Source organism: Mycteria americana, chromosome 1 (genome assembly GCF_035582795.1).
Source record: "Mycteria americana isolate JAX WOST 10 ecotype Jacksonville Zoo and Gardens chromosome 1, USCA_MyAme_1.0, whole genome shotgun sequence".
In the NCBI taxonomy this organism is placed as follows: domain Eukaryota; kingdom Metazoa; phylum Chordata; class Aves; order Ciconiiformes; family Ciconiidae; genus Mycteria; species Mycteria americana.
In genome coordinates this window covers 96,875,603-96,891,230 of record NC_134365.1, presented here as the reverse complement: position 1 = coordinate 96,891,230, position 15,628 = coordinate 96,875,603, and the positions used below count along the sequence as shown (strand labels likewise).

The following is a 15,628-nucleotide window of genomic DNA, read 5'->3' as shown; positions in this document are numbered from 1 at the left end:
AAAAGCTCCAATTTCATATTTTTTTATAAAAAAAAAATATAACTTAAAAAAATAATTTCAGTCCCAACTCAGTAGAATACAGGGAAAATATCAACTACTTCTAAAGAGACTTTGAGACTTAATTAGTGCTTATGAAGTACTTTGAAGTGACTGGCATAGAAGCATTTTAGATATTGAAGGTGCTAGGAAAGGAAAGGAAAAAATGCTTTCACGTAACATATATGAATTAGATAGCTCCTAAACAAGTATTTTTGATATTGCATGAAATGACATTTGTTCTTTAAAAGGCACATCAAGTCTACATCAGTCACACGCTAACTCTTTACATCTTGAACCAACTCAATCATCTCCTGGACTTCAAACCAACAGGTATTGAAAGATGGTTCAATTTATTATCATATGACGGAATCTGACAACTTTGCTACAAACAGTGCTACTCTAGCTGAAACCAACATGCACATCCTTTCAGAAAATACTTTTAATGGCAATGAAAATTGTACACAGGCAAAAGAAAGAGTTTTACCTTGGAATGAATTTATTCATGATAGCATAAAAGCAGTTGTACAAATCACTGCGTGGCAAACGAAGGTGCACCAGAGGTTTGAGTAGATGTATCCATCCAAGGCAAGAACTGTATTTAACATTGCGTGACTTACAATAAAAAGTAATAACAGACTCAATATCCAGAAGTAATACTGACTTCTCCTCTTCTGGCACTGACAACTGGTCTGAAACAGGCACAACAATATAAACCATATCAATGGCCTTTTGAAGAAATTGAATAAGATTATTTCATAGCACAATTGCACCAATAGGGACTGCTTGGAGGAAAAAAATAAAAAAAGGCAACAAAACCAAACAAAAAACCTAGCAGCTTGGATTAAATGCTTAGAGAAAGGCATCCAAAAAGGCATCAAAATACAAGTGATTTTATAACCCCAGTAGGATAAGGCATTTAAATATCATTTAAATGTCACAACAACAGGATTAAAGAAATTTGAGTTTTCCAGGATCTATATGAAATAGAGAGGTAGATTCTTTTAATGCACAGAATGCCGCTCTTCTATTCCTATTTGATGTGTTCAGCATATAACTTATGCTAAACTCTACAACAAATTAATTTGAATTTCAGCACAGATCAACCCACAATGCATACCTCCAATTCCACAAAAGCCCACTGACATGCAAATTTATGAAAATCAGTAGTTTGAAATCAGCTAGGCTTAGAGACTTAAATTTTAGTATTAACATATAAATCACATTTTTAATCTCTACTTCAAAGTAATTTTCTTAACAATAGTTTAAATGTGGGGTTGTTAGGGTAACTATAAAAAAAGAAATTATTTGATTACTTACAACTATACCTAGCTTTTAAATTCAATTTGGTACTGTTGCTAATCAGAAGATACACTAACCATGAACATATAATGTTTTATATAATGTAGTACATTGTTTCAAATTCTTACAAATGTTGTAAGGTACTGAAAAGTAAAGATGTTCCCTATTTAATGACAGACTAATTCTGAATCCATAATTTATATTGTTGCATTTGGATGAAAATTGGCACAAAAATTTGGTACAAAACTAGTTCTGTAATTAAGGTCGCAAGCTAAACACTTCTTAAATACTGTCACTGAGTTTGATACATACACAAAGCTTAGGTTTTCATTAGCTCCAAAGTGTCTTTCTTACTTAAAAGGCTGACAACACTTGAGACGAAGTATTGGCATCCACCTCACTCGAGGCAATGAATCTAAGACATACTGAAATATGTCAACACCATACCCCAAATTATGCCTTCCTCCGTGTGATGAAATAACTACTTAGCGTACTTACAGTTAAATATACTGGTATTTATTATACAGATTGTAGTGAAACCAGACTTTTGTGTAAGTTCATACAATTTTCAGTTTAATATTGAACACTTCCTTAGATTTTTTTATTAAAAAATCTAATACTAAATACACTTATGAATTATATATTTCAGAAATATTTGTTTTAATCCACTTAGATTATGTCAATTTTACTATAGCTAAGCTGACTTACAGTAAAAGAAGGAATATCCATGTTATGTCCTGCACGGGGAGAAGAGATGCCTACACACTACATTAATGCAGTGGGATTAAATTTCTAGCGAACATTTTTCCCCCTCAATTACAAGAAGCCCATGAGTCTCATTACTGTTAATGAAAGTTTTTATTACTGAAGTCTTTAATACTTTCCCATCAAACCCTGTCAATATTTCGCATTTCCTTTCCTCTGCCTCTCAGGAAAATGAAATAGTACCTAAAACTCAAATGCCATCTGGCAATTTACTTTAAATTCGGAGACTACTTGCTTTGTTAAAACATTGAAATAGGGAGGCTTAAACTAATCCAAAATTGAAATCTCTATATAACCTTCATTTGAACTAACTTCACATTTATTACTTTAATTAGTTTAATATTGTTACATACTACAAAACATTTGCAATAAAGACAAAAGAAGAACTAACAGATATTAAAGTGCTTAATTTTGTATGTTATGAACACTAACTGGAACATTTTGCTATCTTTCAGAAAAGACACTGTGATTAAATAACACAGTGGAATTTTTTCCCCCCCTTTCCTTTACAGGACAGAGAGGGAAGGAAAATAAACCCTACTAGATTCTAGAGCTAGAAAATGTAGAACTGCATTTTAAAAGTAGTAGGTATGTGTGTATGCATGCATGCAATAACTCAGTTCTCTGCCTTAACTTTCAATTGTGTAAGAATAAATTAAAGCATGACAGGTAATAAAATGGAAGATTCTCTTATTGATGCCATAAGAAGTATTCTAATTTATGAGTCAGCATTGACTCCATCACCGCATTATTGATACTAACACTGTTACATGGTGTCAGGGATTTGGCCATTTTTGCGATGAGCTGCCAACCAGATCTTGTGACAGCTCCTTACAGACATACTAGAATATTATTTCCAATGTCCTGGCAGCATCTTGCTTTCACAAACACAACCTTTCATTTTTGCTGAAAACACTATTTAAAAAAACCCTTTTAAAAAAAGAGTCTTTAAAGTCCAAAATGCTTAATGTACTTCTTCCCTTAGAAGTTATATGCATTTTGGTGCTACACCAGCTTTTCAGATTAAGTACCAGTCATTAGACAATTAAAAACTTGAATGACACTATAGAAAGACTGTCTGGTTTAAAAGATAGAACTTGGAAAAAATTTAAATTTTTTTCAGCTCCTGGAGCTTTCTTCCCATTTGGCTCTGACCATGCAAACTATCACTTACAAGCTAATACTTTAAACTTCCATGACATCACCCATCTCAGAGTCAGAGTACAGATAACATACTACTGTTTTCTTACAAGTTCTTTCTGATTTTCTCTGCCCTCTCATCTTCCTCCTCAAAGCTTCCTCCAAAATGTAAATATCATTCAGGTTATTTAATTCAAATAACAAAGCACCAAGATGACAGAGTACAGAAGTTTTCACATAGGTGATCTAAATGTAATTGAACTTACCAATTAGCTCTTGGCAATCATTATGAATTATACTCTGTTCTGGTAGGTCTAAAGAGCCATCCCAGGATGCCAGGCTGTCCCCCTTTCCTATGACATTAAGTGCAATCTGAAAACAAAAATAGAAAACCCTCTAAACATTTTAGTGTCCTTTTGTAGTTACCCAATTATTGTACTCAATGAAGAGGAATATCCTAAAACTGAATCAACATGCATGCATATTAAAATTCCAGTACTATATCTCTTCTGTATAGATGCCTGGTCATTAAATAATTTACCGCAAATCAAATGCAACTTCAAATACTTCCTGATTCTTGATTTAAGCTCGTATTTACCTTCCAGACTTTGGCCCTCAGATCAGCAGGCAATTGCCTTCCTTGAATGATGTTTCTCACAGTTTCAAGATCACAGCCTCCTTCTTCTAGAGCGTCTGCAAGATCTTTTTCCCTATAATAATGATACAAAATGTGTTTATTAAAAATGAATTATACAATATTTTTCAATGTTTATCTATTAAATAGGTGTAGACTGGAAGCTACTATCAGGCAAACCCCACACATATGTAGAGATATATTATAAGATAATTTGCCAATTTGAAAATAATATTTGCAAATTTTTTTTTTTTTTTTTTTTCCGGGCTGCTTGTTCAACTTCTAATTCCATTCAATTTACATATGAGAAAAAGAATAACTTCAGAGCACTTTTTGTTTGCTTTCATGAAGTGGCAACGTTGCAAAATGTATCATAAAAATGCAAATTTAGTTGTCATTTACAACTTGAGACACACGGCAAATTTTCACACACGATGCATTCAAAGCAAATGCTACACCTAAATTAGATGGCAGGGTTCTTTTAAATAAAATACTAGAAAACAGAAAACTTATTTCAATGGTTTAGAACAGTCAGCTTTTAACCCCATCTTTTCCTGAAATGGGAAAGAACCTTTTAGTCAAACTCAGGTTTACTTAACTATAAAGCTCTAGTACCGTAAGTGTAGACGTGCACAAGACTAAATTAAAACATACAAAAATGTTAATAACAGTGTAGAAAGTAGCAAAATACACAAATTCACAAGACAGTCAAACAGTAATGATACTTTAAGTTGCCATAGTAAGAGAACAAAAGTTCATAAGCATTATAGGTAAGAAGGTACGCATTCAGAAATGATTACTTTACAATCTCTCCGATAACTTCTGCAGACTGTTTCAATGGTTCCATGCTGTCAACAATGAGAGAATCACATCTGATGATTTCAGGAATTTCAATATTATGTAGCACAGCAGTGGCAAAACACCAGGTTCACTGGAAAAATAGCAATGGCAGTGATACATAGGTCCTGTAGGCAAACATTCTCCCTTACTGTATCCTCTTAACTGTTCTCTACTAGCTCTGACACATGCCTTAAGAAAGGCTTTGCTTCATATACCTGAGGAGTTAAACGCACAGCCAGGAGGTTTATAGCCAGAGCAAAACATAGCATGCGATTGGTTATTCAGGACAGATACTAAAGTATGAAGATGCATTCCTTGTGAACAACACGTCCATTTACACATGTGTAATAACAGATGTTAAAGTGTTACCAGTACATTTCTCAATTAATCCACGTTACGTACTATGTAGTCAATTCCAAATACCTATGGAAAAAGCATGTCAGCTGTTGAGCTCTGTTTGCTGCTTTAATTTGCATATATCCACAACTAACTCCTTGATATAAAGCTTCTCAAGTTTGATCTTCGGAAGGCTTAACACACAAATTTCTGATTTTCTAAATATCACCCTTTTTGATAAACAGATTAAAATCTCAATCCTGTAAGAATGTATGCATATACTTAACAATAAGCAATGAGCTAGCCTTACTTAAGAATTCTTAAAGTATTTACAAGTTTGCAGAGTAAGCATTTTCCGTGCATCATACCAGCCAGTTTCTTTGCCAGTACTTTTTGGTAGCACTTAAAATCACATTTCAAATATACACTGGGGCACAACTAATAGTCTGTTTTCTTCAAGTAATTTTGCAGATTTGGATGAAAGAAAGTACCATTTACAAAGAGACTGACTTGCCTTGTTTTCTTAAATTTTTAGTATTAAAAAAAAATTCCCAAAGCCCACTTATTATAGAACTATAGGCTGCAAGGATGAATATCCCTTTCCTGAGACAGAAATACACAAGCACACTTGCACATCTGTCACCTATCCTGTTGTCCGATTGTGTACATAACAATCAACGCTGGAAAAACTAAATCACCAAATCAGTTCACCCTGAATTAAAATCAAGTATTTCCAGGACATTTACACAGAGACCTAGCACTCAGCAAAATGGCACGAACTCTGGGATGATCTAACTTCAACAGAAGCCAACATCAAACATCAGCTGAAGAGAGCTAGATGCTCATAGATATATTGCAGGTTTCTGTACACACTATGCATGACAGACTAGAGAGCAACAGCTAGGCCTTGAATTATAGCCCACAAAATACGATCAGTTGCTACAAATATTATCCAAGTATTAAACAGGCACATGGAAATGAATGCAACAGCTGCATGCATGTTGTATTTCAGGTGGAAAGGTCTTAAATTGCAATATTAAATTTGGTTTCTATGTCCTCAAAAAATGGGGGGTGTGGGGGGGAAGTAATTCAACATATGTGAAACAACACTTAAAAACACATCTACACAAATTACAATAACAAACCTGGCAAAGAGTGTTTCACAGACCCATGAGTACTAATTCTACCAGTTACTCGTACCTAATATTCACAGCTTAAAAAGCTGTGCATGGGTTAACATCAAGATCAACTTCAACATATTATCTGCAAACGTGTGCTTCTTCTCTTTGTTTGATAATATATTACTATTTGCAAAAATCTTCTTCCTAAGTACTGTCATCCACACTTTGTACACTGTGAAGATGACAGGCAAATGCTAGCTTTACTACTTCACTTTAAAAAGTAAGAATCTGATATGCCCATCTCTGACATGAAGAGATGTGATGCATTACCACATCGACTTAAATGAAATAACAGCAGGGGGGAAAAATGGCATTATTCTATTTCTGATTTAATTAGCTATTCTCTTCCTCCATGAACTCCCAAGACTGTACACAGGCTAGAAGTGAGGACTTCTCAAAGATTAAGAAAAATTATTTTCTAATAAATATTATATTCACACTAACTTGCAAAGTACCATGAAAGTGATTTTGATACTTTAACACGTCCACCACCTGTGTTTTACCTTATTTCAGTCTGCGCTATAAATGTTCCAGCAAACCGCTAGCAATTTGGATCCTTGTCTTTCATGACTGAAGATCAGCTAGGAAGTTTTCTGTTCATATGGACAACTATTACACTTACTTTGGAAAGAATGCAGCTCTGCTCTTTATAGGCAAACTCCTCCAGACATGAACATCCTTTTTTCTGCTCTACCATGGCTCCACTGCCTCATTCTAGACACTATTCTAAATTTCGGTTAGATGTGTACAATTCCAGCCTATACCCAAGCCACAGCCTGAAAGGTTAATTCCCACAAGACATACTGTTCTAAATGTCATAATGCACAATATTGCTATTAGTGTACCTGGAGTAAATTTCCATACTTACAGAAGGCTCTGAAATTCATGCCAGTCCAGTAACATATTAGAATCAATAGGTAACTACCTTCCAGATATTCAACATGATTTTTTTTTTAAGCCAAAACAATTAAGATGTGAGAGTGAGCTGGAGGCAATAAAAAATCTGATCAACTGTTTGATCAACTGGACTTCAGCTTCACTTTTTTTTTTAAAGTACTATTTATTTTATTTATATATGACTCTGAGGTACTATTTATTTTATTTATATATGACTCTGAGGCAGTTGGTAATAAACACTTATAAATACTAATGAAGAGATTAAGAAATTGTGGGGATGTGAACAGCAGGGAAAAGATAGGAGGAAGTGCTTTGATAAACTACAAGTACATAGGAAAAGACATATAGTATTAAGAAAAGAATAATCAATCAGTAGGTTACATTGCCTGGAATGTATCTGCTTAAGTCTTTATGTCTGCTCATTTGTTATTATGAAAGGCAGATCCCTTTGAACTGCTTCTTCCAAGTCAAAGTGCATTTTTGGAAAAAAATGCTTCAAAAGTTTAAAGCTTTAATTTGTGATAGGCACACTTCTAATACTAATTTATTGTTTTCACAGCCCAACAGGTATCTTCTACGCGTACCAAATTAATTATTTAAAATGCACTTATCAGTCCAAAACAAGATGATCACTCTTTTTCCATATACACTGAATCTACTACTACACACCTGCCTGTTAAAGATGTTACTCAGTGGCCTAAAAGAGGGTCAAAACACATACTCCCACTTAGATTGTATCGCTTACCAAACTGCTTCCCATATTCTGGCCACTGATCTGATGTTGGCATAACACTTGAAAGGCTGCTTTGATTATTTTCTCCCACACTCAAGTGACACGCTCATTGTACCTGCTCATGATATGCTCTAGTAGGCCACCACCACTTTCAGTGTAAGAAGTGGTATTTCTTAAACGTCTTCACGCATCATTCCTGTTTTCCCTAAATCAGAAGCAAGGCTGCTACCAGCTGAACCCTTGCCAAGAGTACCATCAGTTTTAGTTTCTACAAAGTTGCTGTCTCCTAGGACATCAAACATACCCAGTCTGCAAGTTTTTGTGTATTTCTGATAATTGTAGCATGCAAAGAGAAAGACAGGCACATATATCACAATGCTGCCATCACAATTATGAGGGCCGCCTGTACGTATCCATGTTAGTGCCAGACTGCACTAATTTATTCTAATATATTTTTGTTATTTTTGTTACTAAGAAGGTAGAACTAAACTGCATTTTAAGCAAAGTACTTTGCATGAAAAAGCTCACAGTAGCATATGGGTTTATAAAACGCAGTAATCGCAAACAAGCTTTACTTAAAAGAAAACCGGGCAAGTGAATAGTGCTCATGAAAATTTCCAAAGTCAACGGCTAATACCAATTTATTTTTATAGTCATCATTCTACCTTCCCACAGCAAAGAACATAGCTTCCCACCAAAGAAAACTATCTACATAAAAGCTTCTTCCTCCCCCACCCCAAATATGCTTTTATATAACCTAGTTACTCTGGTTCCTACTTTTAATTTAGGATTCTTCTGACTACCAGAAAAAAGCCTCAACAAGAGCTATATTAAATCAAAAGTAATGAGGAGTGTTTGTTCTCTATTGAAAATAAACAAACAAAAATCAATCCCTCACATTTACTTCAAAATATCCACTCTCTTCAGAACACCATTGAATATTCTTTTTTTCCCAATGGAATTTTGGAAAAGAACATTAATTCCCTGACATTTTTACCTCTATTTTTTTCCTCAAGTGTGTTAATTTCACACTTAAGGACAAAGGAATTTTTTGTTTGTTTGCTTTCAGAAGACATACCATGGCTCCAAGCACTAATAAGCCAAATTCTGAGCATGGAAAAAATATATATTTACTAGTTTTCTCACCCTGTTGTCTGAAACAGTTGGAGTGTATTTTGGGACCCATAAGATGAATGATTACGATGCAAAATTAAATGCACAGGAACAATTCCATCTGTGGTTACAGTTATATTTAGTCAGTTCAGGTCTTAACTTTCAAAATACAGATCTTAAAATAAAAAATACTACTTGATCAAGTTCCCTGAAGCTTGAGTATTAAACAAACATCTGCAAAAAGGTTTTAGAAATTAATTCATAACTGTTTATATCTTTATCTGTTTGAGAACCTGAACAAGAAAAATTAAGTCCAAATCATTTATTTCCTTGATAAATGAGAAGAGAAAAAAATATAACTTCCAATTACAAACATTTTAACTAATAACAGTCCAGCTTGTTTGTGTCTATACATTCTATTGACTACATGTATTATATTGACTAAAATTATGGTTAAAATAATCAAATAAGCAGACAAAAAAAAAAGAAATGAAGGTTTTACAGCACAGCTTGAAAGCAGCTTGCCTCCTCTGTGTTTCACAGCATTCTTAGCTTTGGACACAGATATGTCTTCCAGCATCAAATACTGCTGGCAATTTATCAAATTAATTTTTGAGAATATGCCAAATAGCTAAAAAGAAATATTTAATAAACAAGGTCTGACAGTTTTTTCTCATTTTTAAATCAAAACTGTTGATAAACTTCCCGTATTTACTGATGAAAAAGCTGACAATCTCATCTTTCACTAATGACTCTTTCAATCTCTATACAATAAGTGTGTGTGTGTGGGGGGGAGTGTTGGGGTTTTTGTTAAATTTTGCCTTACAGTGGCAAGTTTCCCTGTTTTTTGTTAAATAAAACACCAAGCAGTCAATACAGATGTTGAGGGGTTTAGCTCATCATTAGTTTGTGCCCCCCGTAAATCACTTACACCAGCACTGCATGTCAAGTTGGCACAGGAAAAATAAAAAGGGTATTTTATGTTAATAAAAGCATGTCTAGATTCTACACACTCAAGGTGCTGTTGCAGCCTCTGAACACAAAATTACATCTACCTTTGAATCCCCCTAACAAACTGAATGGAGGACAAGGAATCAGCACTGCCAGTTTTGTTCCTAACAAAGTTCAGGTGTACCTATGCATCATTTTATGTTTCAGCTGTGTTTTTTTAAAACATGAAATGTTATTGCACAATTCTATACACTTTAAAACGATGATAATGTAGTAATTTACACCAAAAAGCTCATTTGAAAGATACATATTATACTAAGAAAAACAACTGTTCAACAGCATTCAGATATGTATACAAGGCAACAGTTTAAATCAATAAATGAATAAGAAAGTATTTCACTGAAACTCATACTAAAAAAAACCAAAACATAAAACCAAAACACAACAACAAAATCAAAAAGCCGTGTGAAATTTCTAAACAAGCAATAAGGAATACAACTTTGTTATTCACAGGGTACAGCTCTAGTAACCGGATGTATTCTGGCATATTAATGTAGCATTTAAGCATAAACCTCTTGAACTGTTCCCATAAAGATTTACAAAATCTCTTCTAACGAATGCCTTCAAGTTTGCCTTTTCTAGTAGTACCAGCATATCAAATTTACTGTAGTTACATTTTGAAGCTACCAGTCAGAATGGCAACAATGCAGGCTGCGCCTTGAAATATATCTGGAAACCACACTTGTGCCTTAACCAGGAATTTTAGCAGTTTGTTGTGATCTAGGAGATCGTAATATTCTTTCAACATTAGTAATGAAAGAGGTTTGAAGTATTTTTTCAGAGATATTTCAAAATGGTTCTTATTCAATGTCCAGGGTTATATTTCAAAGTGTCAAGACCGTACTGTCAATGAGTCTGTCCTTAACTTTGTAATTATATGTCCCAACAGTCAGGTCTGTATTTAGAAATAATGCTTATGCAACGCTGTACCTATAAAAAGTGCTTCATAAATTTTGAAGCTGTAACTAAAAGCAAAAAAAGGCAAAAAAAATACACCAATTCATTTTCTTCTCCTAGTAAATGATACTTAGCTGTTTTATCCAAGAGCTGTATTTGTAGAACCAACCTAGACGAAGAACAGATACTAGCTACACCTGCATGTATGTCAACTCTGGCTTCTATACAGTGAGATAACTAAGCGCAAAGAAGGCTGAGCATAGTTAGCAAGAAACTTTGAATCCCCCACATAAATTAAAGCCTAGAAGCAAAAACATCAGATTGGAAATGATCGTAAAATGCAGGTCTGTAAGGTAATTGTTTGAAAAGCGTGTATGTGGAAAGGACAAAGAGCAATGCTGTGGCACAGAACCACAGAAAGAAGAGAAATCACATGCAATGCAGAAGCGCAAAGCAAAAAACAAAGTGAAGATGCACAGGAATGGAGATGTGGGGTACAGTAAGAATAGCTTCAGTGTTTAAACATAATGTTTATTTAAGCCTCAGCAATCTTAAATGAATACGCATGCAACAAATACTACAATCACATCACTGCTACCATCAAAATGATCCTATACATGCTCCAGAAATAGTCTCTGTTCTTGTCTTAGAGATTCAACGTAAAATCCACTACAAGTAATAGCTGCGCTAGAGGAGAGTGGTAAGCAAAATCATTCAGAAAACAAGCCAGGACCTATTGTTGTCACCTATGCTTGAGTAGATACGCAGAGAAAAGGGAAACTGAACTGAACAAAGCAACTCCACTCCAGGCAGACAGGCGCACACATCGAGCAGCTCCTATCACATATTAAAGCTGTCATTTTAAACTGGAGCAACCACCTCGCTCCAGGATGGGCATGGCCAGAGGCCGCCCCGTCTCGCCCTTGTTTTGACGGCAGCGCTTCCTCTTTCGGGACCTGGGAGCTGCCGAGTGCCCGGAGGCGTTTGCCCCGGGGCTCACGCCAGGCTCCCACCGTGCTGGGGCCTGCTGGGGCCGGCCGGGCGGACGGGAGGGGACACACAGGGGGGCCGCCCCCGCCTCAGGGAGCTCCCCCAGCCACCCTGCCCCCGCCGAGCGCTCCTTGGCGGTAGGGTCACGGACGCCCCCTCCCCCTCCCGACGCGCGAGGGGCAGACTCAGCCCCACACCTCAAGTGCGGCGGGTCCCGGGAGGGGGGGGAAGCGGCGACGTGCGGGGTGGGGGGGTGTTCGGCCCCTCTCGTCCCCCGACCTTCCCTTCCTCTCCTCCCCCTCAGCCCCACTGCGGAGGGAAGGGACGGAAGCGGGAGGAAGGGCACCGACACCCCCGTAACTCACCAGCTGCTCGACGGCGGCGGCGCCTCTTCCCCTTCCGCCATAGCTGTTGACGTGCCTCCTCGCTCGGCCGTAAAGCGTGGCCGGGTGGTGTTTTTTTTTCCCGACACCCCTCCTCACCACGCGCGGGCTCCCGTCCCCGCCTCCCCCGTGCTGTCGTGAAGTGAGGACGCCCGCCGCAAAGCGCGAAGCCTAGCAAGGGAGAAGGGCGGTGCCTGCATGAGGAGAAGAGGCGGGAGCCGGGCCGGCCCAGCCGGGCGGCGTCTGTCGCTGCTGTCGCCGCGCCCTTACGGCGTTCACCTGAGCCAGCGCTGGGCTCGCTGCGGGGATGCGGGGCGCGAGGGGGCCGAGCGAGTCCTCAGCAGTGGCTGTAGAGAGGCTGCGGTTACGGGGCTCTCCCCCGGGGAGCAGGAGTTGCCCCGCTGCGGGCCAGGCCGGGCTGACAGAGCTCCCCCTCGAGCAGCCGGCGGTTGGCGCCCGGGTCTCCCCTCCCTGAGCAGGAGCCGCACCTCAGCGCAGCCGGGGAGGCGGTGGTAGGTGTGGGGCAGGCTTGCGAGGCAGGCCGGCCCTCCGCCGCGGGGGGAGGCGCTGAGGGGGCTCTAGCGGGAGACCCGCTGCTGCTCCGGGCTGCGTTCAGCTCCCTGCCCTCTCCTGTGCTCTTTCAGGTTGGGTGGTGGGGGGAGGCCCTACCGCCAATTCAGGTCACCAGCAGCTGCAGATGCCTTCCCCTAGAAGACTTAGGAATCGCTTTCCCCAGCAGGGAAGAAGCCGTTCTGTGAAAAAATCTGAATATTTTCGGTTTTCATAAAGGTGAACTGCTTTGCTGTGTATAGGTTTGATTATTAAATGACTTCCTCTACAATCAGTATTTTGCCAGGCTATACTCCACAAATCGGAGATAAAATTCACAAGTTTTACACAGCACCCTGTTTCCAAGGGCTAAAAGTCATCTGGTAAGGTTCATTAGCAACCCTGGGCAGAACAAGACTAAAGCTCTCCATCACGCACATTCCTTCCCATCTACACTCTCAAAGGAAAAAAAAAAATAGTATACTTCTATGAAAGTTAAGAAAAATGATTCAAGTAATATTTACATGGAGTAACAGTGCCACCTTATGATAAATTCATGTCCTTACACATGTCTGTTTAACTTCCACAGCTTGCTTCGGGATGTGGTCCGGTATGTAAATGTTCAAACTTTAAGTGGGACTGCTCCTGTGAAAAGAGATACACGCTTGCTTAACTGCGTGCAGGATCCAGTGCCAAAGAGCTAAGAACATTCATTCAAAGGTAACACACAATCTTTTCCCGTATATGTTTCTCAGAAAAGACGATATGAATAATCTTAAGAAATTAAGTATTTTACAGCATCAGACTAGATTCAGGCAATTAATAAAAAAGAATATTGTGAAGGAGAGGGTGACATTTTTAATTCCTTTCCTCTTTTTCCCGCTTCATCTGTATTTTTCACTAAAAAAAAAGCCAACAACCGCACCCCCCATGCATTTTAAAGACCTACTTTTATTACTTGAGAAAAAAAATTTGTAAAACGTTCATGAGGCAGCATTTTCCTCCCGGCCGCCTGCAAGCGGTAAAGGCGGGACGGGGGGAAAGAACGACGAGCGGACTCAGCGTCCCCGCCTTACCGCCGGGCGGGCGGTGCCAGTGCGCAGGCGCGGCCCCGGGGGCGGTGCCAGGCGCGGGCCGGGGCCGCGCGCGCCGCCCCGCCCTCCCCGCGTGGCGGTGGCAGGAGCGGCAGCGGCATGGGGGACACGCTGGAGGAGCCGTGGTGGGAGACTCCGTCCGGGGCAGGCAGCAGTCCAGGTACTCGTCTCCTGGAGCTCGGTCCGCACGCTGGGGTTGAAACAGTCTTCCTAAGAGCCAGCCCCCTCTTCCCTGGCCCTCCTTCTTCCTTTTCGTTTTTTCACTTCCCCCCTCCCTCCCTCCAGCCCCCCGCCTTTCCCTTCTCTGCTTTTAATTGACTTGTTCTGGTTTTCCTCTCTCACTCCTTTTTTCTTCCTGTGCCTGATTTTCCCTGCTTGCTACCGATGGCGGTTTTGCTTGTAAACAAAATCTCTGCAGCCAGGTGAGGTCTAATCTCTGACCCTTCAGACCCGGGATAGTTAGAGGATGAAGCGGCAAACGAAAATATCAGTACTTAGGTAACAACAGGAACCCACTCAACAAAAATACATTTAAGTGAATTTTAAGAAGCGGGGCTGAGGGAGGAAGAAAACCGCTTGCTTTGAGTTCAGAGCTCAGCTGTCCCCTGCATGCATTTAGCTTCTAAACTGTGTTGTCTTCCAAACCGAGTTTCTTTGATGAAAGGATGTTGCATAATGTGTGTTGATTGCTGTTACCGACGTGAAGTTACTTACAGTTCTGAAAGGCCTTGGAAACAGTAAATCCATAGTAGAGCCTTTGGAGGGAAAAATATCTGTGGTACTCGAAAAGTGTTACCCATGTGCTCACTGAGGTGTCTCACATCACCCTTGCCATGTGTTACTGTAAAAGGGCAGGAGTTAAATAGCTTTTGTCCAGCCATTGCTCTTTGGAGTATGGTACTATGGCCGATTTGTCTCTTTTCCTGATGATTATAATATCTGGCTCCTATACTTGGCTTTTTTCAATGTGTCTTAAAACACTTTACAGCCTGTGTTTGTATCTGTAATGTTGAGATATAATGTGGAAATTTAGGTAGATCTAGGCAACTAAAATGACTTTAAGACTATAGTGCCCTATTTTATTGTCCTTTTTTTAAAATTGATTTTTAAATGGGTTTTCTTTTAATATAATATTGGTAAGAGTTGGGAGTTTTTGGGAGTTATCTGCACCTCTGGGAAGACTCCAGATCTTCCAGTGTCTTGACAATGGTTGCTTATTTCCTGTGAAAAGATACTTGGAGGATAGTTTGAGAGGGAGCAATATAAAAATTGTATGTGTGTAATAGAGGGGTCACAAGCCCTAATAAGGCTCCTGAGCATTCCATTTTTATTTTTAGTCTCATGTAGGTTCCTTAAGCAGTTTCAGTTCCCATGGTAAATGCTCTCCATTAGGAATTTTTCATTCAGGAGTCCTAAATATCTTAAGAGCCTACCTGCATGTGCTGCCAACTAGAGGTTTCATTTGGAGAGGGTGGTAAGCTGATTTTTATAATGTTGGCAGCTTTCATTTAGAAACTGGATACAAAGTAGGACTTGGATGATAAACTTTTGACATGATGGATAAACCATCTGATTTTGAGATGAGACTGTGAATCAAAACTTTTCCAGTTACGTAAAACTTTGGATTTTTGCAATTGCATTGTTGAGCTACTAAAATAATTCAGGTGGGAAGGAGCCTCTGGAGGTTTCTAATCCAGCCCTGTGCTAAAAACACTATATGCACTTTA

General features: G+C 38.9%; 3 protein-coding genes across 6 annotated transcripts in view; 1 reads left to right on the top strand and 2 right to left on the bottom strand.

Annotated features, from left to right (window-relative positions):
* Positions 1 to 12,392, bottom strand: part of TBC1D23 (TBC1 domain family member 23) — a 35,819-nt gene extending 23,427 nt beyond the window's left edge. For both annotated transcript variants that reach the window (XM_075514017.1, XM_075514025.1), the window contains exons 1-4: positions 12,241 to 12,392; positions 3,842 to 3,953; positions 3,510 to 3,615; positions 524 to 728 (exon numbers count right to left, since the gene is read on the bottom strand). In XM_075514017.1, the coding sequence (XP_075370132.1) occupies positions 524 to 728; positions 3,510 to 3,615; positions 3,842 to 3,953; positions 12,241 to 12,281 (464 nt within the window). In that variant the 5' untranslated portion in view covers positions 12,282 to 12,392. The remainder of the gene's footprint in view (positions 1 to 523; positions 729 to 3,509; positions 3,616 to 3,841; positions 3,954 to 12,240) is intronic.
* Positions 3,842 to 15,628, bottom strand: part of FILIP1L (filamin A interacting protein 1 like) — a 49,165-nt gene continuing 37,378 nt past the window's right edge. The window contains exons 5-6 of the transcript XR_012777448.1: positions 13,374 to 13,452; positions 3,842 to 3,953 (exon numbers count right to left, since the gene is read on the bottom strand). The gene's annotated coding sequence lies outside the window, so the exon portion shown is untranslated. The remainder of the gene's footprint in view (positions 3,954 to 13,373; positions 13,453 to 15,628) is intronic.
* The window catches only part of CMSS1 (cms1 ribosomal small subunit homolog), a 248,560-nt gene continuing 246,855 nt past the window's right edge, over positions 13,924 to 15,628 (top strand). Inside the window, exon 1 of one of the 3 annotated variants that reach the window (XM_075514104.1) lies at positions 13,924 to 14,061. In XM_075514104.1, coding sequence (XP_075370219.1) covers positions 14,001 to 14,061 — 61 coding nt within the window. In that variant the 5' untranslated portion in view covers positions 13,924 to 14,000. The remainder of the gene's footprint in view (positions 14,062 to 15,628) is intronic. The other 2 variants (XM_075514095.1, XM_075514078.1) reach the window with 2 other exon arrangements.